The following is a 12,724-nucleotide window of genomic DNA, read 5'->3' as shown; positions in this document are numbered from 1 at the left end:
CACGTCACTCTATATCCATTTTATCATTCTAAAATGGGAAACCAAGTGCACATATGGGATTTGCATCACATTGCTTTGTAATTGAATAAATACAGCTAAAATTTGATACTCTTATTGATGTGATTACTATATTCATTACGATGTCATGGTCTATCCTACTATGTTTTCTCTTAATAGGTAAAATGGGAGGGTAAACATATAAAACATAACATTTACGATACATCATTTTGTAATTGAAAAGATTATAATACAAAAGAATTTGAAATTCTTAAAGATGTGACTATACAGGGAAAATCGTTCAAAATATTTCACCCAAAAAATTTTTACATACTTTGTTTTTTAAAATATTAACTTTATATTCCTTACAAATTTAAGTTGGTAAAAATGAATGTAAATTGAGTCCGATTTCACTTTTTTAGGAAAAATGAATATGGCTCGGATCAGATTCTACTTTTTTTTATGGACAAAAATGAATATGGATCGAGTCATTTATTTAATTACAAATACGATGTAACCTTTTTGCCCATAAAAAAATGATCATGTGTGTTTCACGTGATGTATTCAAGGTAAAATATGGTAAAAAAAACGTAGGTTGGGACAAAATTTTACCTACTTGATTTTTTGATGTATATAAAGTTGCCATTTTAAAAGTAAAAGACAAAAAAATCATTTGATGAAATGTGAAAGATGTTTTAAACAATTTTTCCAAATCATTGCTACAAAGTTAGATCTGCTGACTAAACACGTAACTTTATATCCATTTTATCATCCTAAAACGAAAGTTTGATTACTTTATGAACCTTCACTCTTCAAATCAATGTTACAACTAGGGGTTGCAAATGAGTTAAATCAAGGCAAGTTTTGGTCTTATCAAAGCCGAATTAAACTCAATTTTGTCAGGTTCGAACTCAATCTTGAGCTCGACAAACTTTCATTCTAAAATTCAATCTTGAACTCAAGTTCGAACACTAGTTTGAGCTTAATCAAGCTCGAGTTCGAACTTATTTGAGCTCAAGTAAAAATTTTAAAATATATATTTTTTATTTTAAAAAAAAGATAAAATAGACATTTCATCTTAGTAACTAATAAAAATATAAGAGACATACATGCATTTTTATCACTAAAAATATAAAATATTTAAAATATATGAGCTCGATCTAGCTTGACTAGCCAATGAGTGAATATTTAACTCGATTGGCACACCAATCCAACTCAAGCTCGATTCGAGTTCAGTGTTAATTGAGCTCGAATTTAATTTTAATCAAACCGACTCACGAACGCTTGCTAGCCGATTTGAGTCATTTACACCCCTAGCTATAATCATGACTCTTCAAAAACTAATTATTGAAAATTTTCTTGAACATTTCATGTTTTTCTTTACCATCTAAAGTGTTTAGTTCCAGTTGATCTTGTTGAGTGCAGCAGTAAATTTTTCTTGCTTTTGTGACACGGAAATATTTTTTTCCCCTTTTGTCGCAATCAAGAGTTTTTCGAATTCCATCTACATCTCAAACTTGCCTTACACTAGATGCGGTCAAGGGCCTCGAGGCACATTAATGTAGAATATGTTCGTCGCAAAGGTGTATAGGGTAAAAAGGAGGGAGTCTCCAATAGCCAATGGCTCACATATTCTACACTTTCGAACTTTAGCTAGTGTGACTGGATTCGCGGCTGTATATGGCAGAGGCCTCCCAGGCCTTACCACAAGAATCCCACATCGATCCTCTCGGGGGTTAAGGGTTAGGTTATTAGTTCTCTGGGTAGCCTCAAGAGTTGCTGGCTTTTGAAGTAAATATCTGGAATTCAGGGTTAGTAATTTAATTCTGATTTCTTCATTGAAAGAAAAAGAAACACAAGAATCCCACATCGATTCTCGAGGGGGGGTTAAGGGTTAGGTTATTAGTTCTCTGAGTGGCCTCAAGAGTTGCCGGTTTTTTAGGTAAACACCTGGGATTCAGGGTTAGTAATTTAATTTTGATTTTTTCGTTGAAAGTATACGGGGTGATTTTATTGAATTTAGATTTGGAAAAAAAATTTCAATCTAAATATTCTTTAAATGCTTACATGGTTAGTTAATTTAGTGGTATATATCGTCTAAACATTGAAGTAAAAATGGGAAGTGACTCAATCAAAAAAACCCAAAAAAAGAAGAAAAAGGCAAAAAAGTAAGAAAGAAAGGAAGAAAGAAAAGCTGAAGGGTAGCTTTGGCATAATGGCACTGGAATTTTGATGCTAGATGGTGGGGCGTGATGGTGATTGTACATATTCTTGTGGTCATATGTTGTGATGGCATCAATGCAAAGCTGCATTTGAGTGCGTATTGGATTTTTCTTCTGGAATGATGAATGTAGCTTCAAAAGCAAATCGAAAAAAATGGTTCATCACGAAAAGGAAATTATCCAGAGCAAGAGAAGTTCCAATTGCACAAGTAAAATCCAGATAAGATTAGAGATCAGCTTTCAATTTCATTAATAAGGTCAGAATATGTTTTACATTATTGACATGCTTGGAGGATAATGTCTATGCCGTGCATGCTGTATTCCTTTAATAGATTTGTTGCTTAAAATGAATATGTGCTCGAGGATTTCATACGACTTTAATACAACATAATTGAGGCAGTCTTCAATCGCAATACTTAATTCATTCTAATATACAGACTTTTAAGTTAAAATTGCATTTACTAGCAATATAATCAGCGACGTAAAATATAAATTACATGAAGTTAAATAATTATAATTTATTTTTAATCTATTCTCAATTTTGATATGAGATTCAAAAAAAAAAAAATCCTTACACAATTGGTCAAAAGTCAAAGAATTGTTAAAGTATCTTAAAACAATTGGTCAAAGTATGACATCGGCCTGGACTAATAGTAAAGTACTAGTAGTACAGGTTAATTAATAATGAGCTCCGCTGGCCACCCTTTGATAATTACGCTTGGTTCTAGCAAATGTTTGTAGTAACTATGCGATGTAACCACAAAAATTAGTAGTTATCAAAAGGAAAACTAATGTATTTAAAAGTTGACATAATTTAATATAGGGTTAATTACAAAAACTCCCCTAAGGTATATCTGTTTTTACACTTTATTCTCTAAAGTTTTTTTTTTTTTTTTTTTTTTTTTTACTTTGTCTCGACAACGATACATAATGGTAATTTTAAAAGGATATTTATACCCTTTATAGTTAAATGCAGTAATTCTCCTATCTTATTTTGCACTTTATCTTCTAACATAATTTTTTGCTAAATTTTTAAAAAAAATTTGCTGCATCATAAGCATGTTTCTCAATTATTTTTTTTTATTTTTAATCACTTTTTCATTTCACAAATATCAAATTACAAAAATGTATTATAATATTATTTTAAAAAATTTTCCAAATAATCTTCAATCCACACAAACTCAATCTATAGACCTTTAATAATTAATATTCTTATAGCGTACTTTTTCACTAATAATTTTTATTTTTCCCCTTGTCACGGGATATTTTCTTTTATCTAAAAACCTATAATTATCGAGATGAAATTTAACAAGACCTATATTTGTAAATGTACAGTAATTTTCATTATTATGTTAGGGATACTAATATTTTTAAACATTATCTATCTTAAGTGGTTTTACGAACAAATATACAGATCAAGAGAAAAATGATATTGGAGGGGTAAAGTGTAAAACACACTAAACCTTAAGAGGGTTTATTGGAATTAACCTCTAGAGGTATAAATGTCTTTTTGATACTTCCGTTTCCATTACGCAAGGTTAGAGTGGACTAACAGTTTTGGGGGGTAAAGTAAAAATAAATAAATAAATAAATAACGTTAGAGGGTAAATTGCAAAACTGATTTAACCTTGAGTGAGAGAGAGAGAGAGAGAGAGAGGGTTGTCATTTATCCTTTAATATAGTCTATCTTATGCATAAAATAGACTGGAACCAAATTTTTATGTTTTGATTGACAGTTGTGGAATATGGTACAGGCCCGTGGCTTCCGAAAGAACTATGGACAAAGAAGATGTTGACAATGAGAATCAATTGTCTGCCTCTATTACTTAGAGCTATTTTGTGTTCTTTTTCTTCACTTTTCTTCCTTTCTTTATTATTCTCAGCCCATGTTGTTGTTCGTGGAATACTTTTTCCTCTGTGGTTTCTTGGGGCCTCCATCTGGGGGAGGGGCTTCAAGCCATCAAGAAGATTAGTGTGCTATTGGAAAATCGAATTGTGTATAAAATTTCATCAACAGCTATCTTCAACGCCCCCCTCTGTCTCTCCAAAACGTGGGCCAAAAAAAAAAGAAAGAAAGAATTAAAATAGTAACTAATTTTAGACCATGAATTTAAGACTGGTAAAAAGAAGAAATTATTAAAGTAAAAAAAAAAAACTAAAACTAGCCGAAGCACCCAATTCATCAACTCAGAATTTATTTTCCTTCTCTATCTCCATTAACCCCAAGCAAACAATTGTAACACTTAATCTTTTTCGTGTAAACTAATAACGTGCAATCATGCTAGTTATTCTTATTGTTCAGTGTTACTCGCTATTTTTTTTAAAAAAATTTAATTCAAGAAATATGTGAGTGCATGTGATTGATTCCGTCAATTTTTGAGAAAACTCATCAATTGTCCTAAATTTGCTTCAAATTTATTGTTAACATTAAGGACCACATTTGTACGTGCTAAAATTTTGATGACGAAAACTGCGCGCGTGCCAAGCATCAAGGACTATATTTGCTTTTTCCAAAACTTTAAGAACTAGACTCGCGCAAGAACTAAATACAGGCGGGGGCGTATCAATAAAAGTCACGAGTCAGAATTCAGAAGCATCAAAACTCTTATGGAATATTGGGCCCCTTTTCTTCCAGGGGCGTCTCCTTCTATCCTTCTACGCTTTTCGATGATGGAAGAAAGTATGGCGGTTATCCTTAAACCCAAAAAGAAAAAGAAAAAAAGAGTGTGGCTGTCATGCTTTTCCAAATGAAGACAATAATTCAGATACATATATTCTGGCTTTTTCTTATTCCTCTACTAAAATCACCCACTCTATGGTGCTTAGTTAACCGGCGGTATGGTCAGATGGATGATAAGAAAAACAATCATAAATAAGAGCAAGAATACGTTCACTGCTTGCACGCAGAGAATTGTCTTTTTCTCAAAATTCACTACCGTCAATCAATGTCCCTCATGTTCCAACTTTTCCTCAACTTGTCAGAAATTTCAGCTAGTCAGACCGTCCTCTTCAGGCTCGTACCATCCTACGCACCATAGCCGGTGAACTGCTGCGTAAAAAGGACAGAATTGCTGAGCTTTCTGCTAATAGCTCTCGAGCATGAAACATATTTTAAGCATCCCAGGCAACTACCAATGCATCACCTCCTCTGCTCCAGAACATCAGCATTTGAAGCGTCTTCACTAGAAATGGTACATTTTGTTGCAAAAATCATCTCCTTCAATAGAGCTTGAAGATGCACCAATCAAGCTCCTTATTGCAGTGAACTAGTCTTGTGCACGATTGAGCTTGTTTGCTGCACCAAAAGTTATAGCTGCTAAAATGGAGGTTATATCTGTAGAGTGCCCAAAATTATTTATACAACTTTGATTTGTCAAAGCAGAATTATACTACACCATGTGACAAATTTAAGTAGTACATGAACAAACCATCCACAGTACTTGGGGAGGGGGGAAAATTTTCTGTGAGTTTGTCAAATGTTCGCTATATCAATGACCCTGCAATCACTTGTACAACCAAGCACATCCCATTATGTGTGCAACCCTTTTAGCACCACTGCTCCGATCTCAAGGCGGCAACGTCTGTCTTGTATGTACGAGCAACTCCTGTAGGGTATACCAGCTGCCTTATTGCTGCTTCATACTGAATGCAGTTCTGTTCCGGTTATTGAGCCTCCAGCAGAACTCCGTGGTCTAGAAGTTCAGACAGGACACTTCTCATTTTATCTACAGAAACAGGCTTTAGTATCACTCCATCCATACCAACTCTCATGCAGCTCTCCTTTGTCACCCTGTCTGTGTTTCCTGTCAAGGCCACAATGAGTGGCCTATCACGACGTCTTGCAAATTTTTCATGTATCCTGACTGCAACTGCATAAATGTCTATACCGGGTATGCTCACATCCATGAATACCACCTTGTGCTCATTATTAACTACTTTCAAGCACTCGTCTCCAGAGCTGACAGTTGCAACATCACAACCTAGATGCACAAGCAGCCCCTTGGTCACCATCCTGCTAACCCTGCATCAGGGCCAATGATAGACAGATAATTACAGACGCATAACTGACCCACCTTGATACTTATTTATGAAGCCAATGATGTTGTGGAATTCGGACAAGACTAAGTCCAAGATTTATGAACCCTTCCTTTTTTCAATATGAAAACTAAAAAAAGAAACAAAGACCCCAAGTGATGAAGATTAGCTGGAAAATTCTCCAGTCCAGGGACCACCAACCTAAAGCTCACCCATAACACAAGCAGCAATTAAGTTTGCCAATTTCACTCTCCAGGTGCACAAAAATAAGATTCAAAAGCAAAGCCAGCATCATGCCAAGGCCTCTGATAACCAAACATCTAGCATGCTGAGTTTAAAAGTGAATCCTATACATATGCCATATTGATTTTTACCAATATTACTGCTATTGAAAATTTTAGGAACAAAAGTCTTCTCTACATTTAATAGAAGCTAATGTCAAGGATAACAACAGGGGTAGACTTGCTAACAGGCCATAGCCAAAAGCATAAAATTGTGAACTCAAATGGATTACAAGGAGCTAAAGACCAAATTGAGGAAGTAATAACAATTAAATCTCAATAACAGTTGGTCGCAAAAGAAAAAAAAAAAAAAAGTGTCGGTCACAAATACCAAAAGGAAGCACATTATATTGCTAATCTTCGTAACTATCATCAGTAACAAATCGTACAACCTTCTCTCCAAGAAAAAGTTGCTAATTTAGCCACAACTACTCAGCTGCTGAAACCTGACTCTTGACATCTTCTTGACATGTCACGCAATAACTGTGATTTGTTGACACAAAGATGTGGAATTTTTTGCCATTTCAATGATTCTAAGATTTAAGATCGTTCCTTTTCCCTGCATTCTTACCGAATGCCATATAAGACAATATATTGTGAATCTGTGCTTCAATGAGTTTGTTTCTGTTTCCCCAGTCTATGCCCACCTCACCGCCTAGACATCAGATCTTGTTAAAGTTTAGCCCTATAATAGCCTACCAAGACTCTAACTACTATAAATATCAGATGGCTTATAACTTCCCTTAGATATCAATAGAGGTTAAAAGGGTACAGAATCAACCAACCCGTTATCATCCATTACAATGACCTTGAGCCCGGTAAAATTTGTCCGTACATGATTTACAGGGGCTCTGGACACGTATTGGAGCTTAGCTTCATTTGAACGCCCACGTAGTCCAAGTTTTACCATAAAGATAGCAGTACATCCCTTGCCAAGACCTTCACTTTCAAGCCAAATGTGCCCATCCATGAGATTAACAAACCTGGGAGCACCCAAAAAAAAAAAAACTACGTGATACATTCTTATAAGCAAAGTCCAAGCAACAATCAGAAAAATGCAAATGACATTTCAACTGGAATAGCCATATAACATGAAAAAAAACTCTCCTCAGAAAAATGGGAACATGTTATACCTCTTACAAATTGCAAGACCAAGACCACTACCACCAGAATTTTTAGCTGCTAATGACTGGCTCTGTGCAAATTTTGTAAATAGCTTAGGAATATCTTGGGGGCTAATTCCTGATCCTGTGTCTTTTACCTACACAGAGCACACAATCATCACCCCTTTATCAGTCTCTTAGTGGAATTCTTGGATTGTGACAGGATATTAGTCCTGTATATTCAAAACGTACCTGGACACGCAGATAAAAGTGATTATCACTGAGCACAGGGAAAAAATCAGGAGCTCGAGGATCTCTTAAAGAATCAGATTTTGCAACAGATGCAGAAATTGAGATGCCACCCTCTCTTGAGAATTTCACAGCATTGCCAACAACATTTAACATGATCTGCATCAGCCGCTTTTCATCACCAATCGCATACTCTGGCAAATCAGATGACATACTCAGTGTGACAAACAACTTTTTGACAGATGCGATAGGTTTTATCAAGTTAATAACCTGCAATCAGAAGCAAACACCTCAATCAGCCATGGATAAGGGGTGCTTTATGAAACAAAACTCAAAGTTCAAGACACATAACTGACATAGAAACACTAAAAATTGATGGATATCATGTTCTTACCTCCTTGAAGAGACCATGAAGATCAAAAGGTTCTATGTCAAGTTGAAGACTACCATCCTCAAGCCTTGAAAGATCTAAGACATCGTTGATAAGAGTAGCCAGAAGGTTGCTACTTTTGAGAATTGTTTCAACCATCAAGCGTTGCTCGGGCGTTAGTTCAGTCTCCTGAAGTAGAGATGAAAGTGCAACAATTGCATGCATGGGTGTTCTCATTTCATGATTCATAACAGCCAAGAAGTCATTACGAGCACGAACAGCTGTTTCTGCTTCTCTTCTTGCCAGATCAAGGGCAACATTTTGATCCATAAGAAGATCCCTAGCCCTCATTGACTCTTCCAAAATTGCTGCATGTGAGAGAGCTACTGCTACCTGGGTCAGGACAAGATATTATGATAAGCACTTCTTGGCTCAAACATATTTTGGAGGCCAACTACATCCAAATAAAGTAACACAAAACTACAAAAAGAGGAACACGCATTGAGGCATCAGTGAAGGGAGTCAATTTTGGTGAGACACATTTCATAAATGGAATTAAGGAAGAGAACTTGCAGCACATAGTCACCATACCACAAGGTTGTTTAGTATTACAAATGAAAGTAAAATTGTGAGAGGGAAGCTCGCATGTTCAATAGTCTGTCATTTTCCACTAACTATTTAGAGTTCTCTTTTGGAACATTACTGGGCATAGTTCTCAATAAATTGCACTACCATTATATACTGACCAATAAGAATTATCTTTAATAGTGTTAATGGGCAGACTTCTGAACAGCAGCCTGGTATAACAAAAATTCGTGGGTTATATACTCCATATGTCACCAAAACAAACTATTCTGATCCAAAGTCTGAGCTGCTGTAGGTACACAAGTAATAAGTTGGTGTAGATGATCAAAAGCAGGTCTGTAACAGTGTGAAGTTCATCATAAATCCAGACAAGTAATGTTAGAATGCTTAACCCTACACTTTGAAAAAACCTATGTTAGATCTCATATTTTTCCATGAAAAGTAGTGCAGAATGCACAGATTGAGTTTTGACCCAGTTATGAACATTTAACTGATAAAAACTAAGCAAGAAACAAGAGGGAAAGCCTAAATGTAACTCCTGATCAAATGGATAAGCTTGTCAAAAGCAAACTCGAAAGTAGTCCATGAAAGGAAAACTTGGTTTAAGACCTTTTTATGGGTCTGGCATCATATTTAAAAAGGCCACGATCATTGGAGAATGCCAATTTCAAAAACCATCTCAAACCCATATTTTCTGCTTTGATAGTCCATTAACCACACATATGCTTAGTTACTCAAACAAAATCTTAGTAATACTTAATCAGGAAAACTTTCTGTAAAGTCATTGACCTGTTTTCATTACAATATGCTGTACTAACTGCAAGACTGCAACAGTCAGTTAAGTTTATTAAGTTCTAATGTTAACTGGTGTGTTTGGAAACAAAATTTTCCCAAGTATTATTTTGCTTGCATCACAAACACGTTTTTTCAACCACATTTTATATTCCCAACAACCTTTTAACCTCATATACATCACATCACAAAATTGAAGTACTTTCCATGCGAAAAGCTCAGCAAAATTGAAGGAGACGATAGGGAAGTTGGAACCTGATCGGCAACTACTTCCACAAGCTCCAACTCATGGACATGCCATTGCCTTGCACTATCTGAAGGAAGCATCAATACCATGAGGGCATAGCGCTTTGTTGACAGCTCTGGCCAATCATTTATTTGAAAATTAGAGAGATGCAGGAGGGGAACACGCACAGCGACAACCTCTCCTTGCATGTACTTTCCAGAAGGTCGGAGTTTTGCTACAGGAGAATTTGGTGATATTTTTACTGCACGGTTTGTACTAAAAACTTGATTAATCACAGGAAGCTGTATAGGTACAGTAAATCCAAAAGGATTTTGGTGATGAAGAGTATATGACAGTTGAAGCTCTACTCCACTGCGTGTTGGCATCCATAATGCGCACTCTTCCAAGCCTAAAGTTCTGCCCAACTCAACAAGCGTAGTCTTTAGGATAGTATGTCTATCAAGAGTGCTTCTTATTTCATGAGTTAACATTCTAACATGTCTTCCAGTTTCTTCCTGTGTACGAATTAGGCCCATTTCTCGATCTAGCTCTGCAGCCTTATTTTTCAAAAATAGTTCCCTTGTTTTGACACTTAATAAGTCAGGTATAATGTGTACGAGCATTAGAGCTGTCGCACATGACACGGCAGCCGTCAAAACTTTTGCCGCTGTCATGACTATGGCCACAGTTCTTGAGTGCATGGTAAAGGTCCACAAATTTATAAGATGCGTAGCTCCACAAAGAACTATAAATGCACCAAACTGCACAAGCACCCATCTATAAGGAAACACAGCAGATTTTTTGACAAAATAGATTAACTCCAATGGGATGGAAAAGTAAGCAAGCGCTATAAAGAAATCTGAGATATATTGATATCTCATCAACAACTCATCAGCAGGCCATTGTGGCTCAATGCAGTTACAGGACTCCATGCTCAGTTAATTGTCTCCACCCCTGATAGTCCCTGGTCTACACACCTGCAGTAGAATACACAATAACAAAACCAACAATTACATCTCATCCTCATTCTTCTGAGCCATGAGACTATAATAGCACAACTAGAAATCAAGGTAGTAAAAATAGTACTAACTCAGCTATAGTGACTACCAGATGAAATAATGTCCTAAAAAAGTACAAATTGATATTCACATATGTTGTTCTTTCTTATCAGAACACATGCCTTAGAAACAAGCTCCAGATTCAAAATAGTACTACACGATTTTTTAGCACACAAAATTTATTTTCCCAAATATGCAAAAGACTAAAACATAAAATTCCCTGCATCTGTTCATGCATCAGACTTCAAACAGCCAAGCAAAATATCAACAAAATTCAACTCTTGCATTGACTTCATTGCTAACCGGAATTACTTTCCAAACTGCTGTATTCAGCATCTAACAACAAGACTCTTCACTATTTCCACAAATGCTCAGATTAAGTACATAGACATTGTCTCGACTGATCACCTATTTAATCCGTTGTGACTGCCATTAAGGTTGTCAAATTTCCTTCGATGAAAATCATACCCCTCTAATGATATTCACGAACTTAAGCATAATTGCACCACAGAAAAGTCTTGTCATAAGATGCACCTAGTCCACTCATTTTTTAGAACTAATTCAACTCAACCTTTTCCATCTTCAAATTGATTATTGTGAAACAAATACTAACACCCAGTTTAAAAGCCCAGGTAAGGAGCCTAACTAAATTCTAACCACAAAAACCAGATATGCACAAACCACAAATGCAAGCTAATCCAAAACCCCATAAACCCACTTGCAAAATCAAGTCTTTGTTCCAATAATTCCACTCAAACACAAGCAAAAGTACTTATAACCGAACAAAAATCAAAACCCACTTCAGATATTCCAATCAGATCATAAAAGAGTAAAAGAAATGAACAAAAACACAAAAAAAAAAGCAGCAAAACTTAATGAAATCAACAAAAAGTAAAGGGTACCCTTCTTTTCAAGATCCATGAACTGTAAGTTGAAAAAGAATTAGCAGTTCAGATTTCTTCTTTCTGAGGCTTTGATTCTTGGAGTTTCTATTGAATTCATTTAAAATAAAGTGAAGCTCTTTGTTTATATTTTTGGAGCTGTGCATTCAAGTGTACAGGAAAAGTGTCTCGATTACATGAATTCTCCAAGTGTTTCCCAACTCACTCACCAGGCGGTGGTGCGGTGACCTTTTGTGGGTCAAGGGGAGTTTTCAGCCGTTGGATTTTAAGAATAGGCGGTCAGATCTGGTGGTGGTTACTGGTTGACTATCGGTGAAAAATGTGGGACCTGATTGGATAATGAGAGAGACCAGGCAGAGCAGCCAGAAATAGAAATCGGTGTAGGCTTGTCCTAAAAGTATTCCCCCCAATTGGAAATATGTTTTTTACTAAATTTAGATTTGAAGAAAATTGTTTTATAAAAAAAAAAAAAAAAGGAAAGGAAAATTTTCACATTGGCATTCAACTCCAATATTTCAAATGGTTTGGCCAATAAACACTTGTTAAAAGGGGTTCCTCTTTTTTTTTTTTTTTTGATAAAAATACTTAATTAAAAAAAATTAATGCAAAGGTGTAATAATTGTGATTACATGTGTGTACAGGTAAGTTGAAAGTGATTCAAGTATGTTAACCAGGGGATAGGGACGAATCAGAATGAATTAAATCTAGCAACAAATCACCCACTATAATGATTCTGTCCTGAAAATCTCTATCATACTAATCACAAATCAACTCCATTTGGATTGGTCATTTCTTCAAAAAAAAACAAGTTTTTTAAATATAATATTACAGTAATACACAATAATTTAAAAAACATTTCATCCATATTACATATCAAATATTTAAAAAAAAAATTATAGTAAAA

General features: G+C 35.4%; 1 protein-coding gene across 1 annotated transcript; it reads right to left on the bottom strand.

Moving 5' to 3' along the window:
- Positions 1 to 4,927: 4,927 nt before the first annotated feature.
- On the bottom strand, positions 4,928 to 12,057 carry LOC113690575 (ethylene receptor). Its single transcript, XM_027208543.2, has 7 exons — positions 11,821 to 12,057; positions 9,890 to 10,837; positions 8,282 to 8,650; positions 7,891 to 8,157; positions 7,669 to 7,796; positions 7,321 to 7,518; positions 4,928 to 6,240 (listed from the first exon to the last, which is right to left on the bottom strand). Exons 2-7 carry the CDS (start codon positions 10,790 to 10,792, stop codon positions 5,883 to 5,885), a joined length of 2,223 nt encoding a protein of 740 aa, XP_027064344.1. The 5' UTR covers positions 10,793 to 10,837; positions 11,821 to 12,057; the 3' UTR covers positions 4,928 to 5,882.
- Between the last annotated feature and the right edge of the window lie 667 nt (positions 12,058 to 12,724).

Source organism: Coffea arabica, chromosome 5c (assembly GCF_036785885.1).
Source record: "Coffea arabica cultivar ET-39 chromosome 5c, Coffea Arabica ET-39 HiFi, whole genome shotgun sequence".
NCBI classification, from domain to species: Eukaryota; Viridiplantae; Streptophyta; class Magnoliopsida; order Gentianales; family Rubiaceae; genus Coffea; species Coffea arabica.
Note: the sequence above shows the minus strand (reverse complement) of the source record. Positions and strands in the feature narration are given on the sequence as shown.

Excerpts from the sequence above, each read along its gene's own strand:
- LOC113690575 (XM_027208543.2), bottom strand. The coding sequence starts at position 10,792 with ATGGAGTCCTGTAACTGCATTGAGCCACAATGGCCTGCTGATGAGTTG. Across the intron at positions 8,651-9,889 it reads TGGAAGTAGTTGCCGATCAG|GTAGCAGTAGCTCTCTCACA; the intron begins GTTCCAACTTCC and ends GTCCTGACCCAG. Across the intron at positions 6,241-7,320 it reads ATTGTAATGGATGATAACGG|GGTTAGCAGGATGGTGACCA; the intron begins GTTGGTTGATTC and ends GCCCTGATGCAG.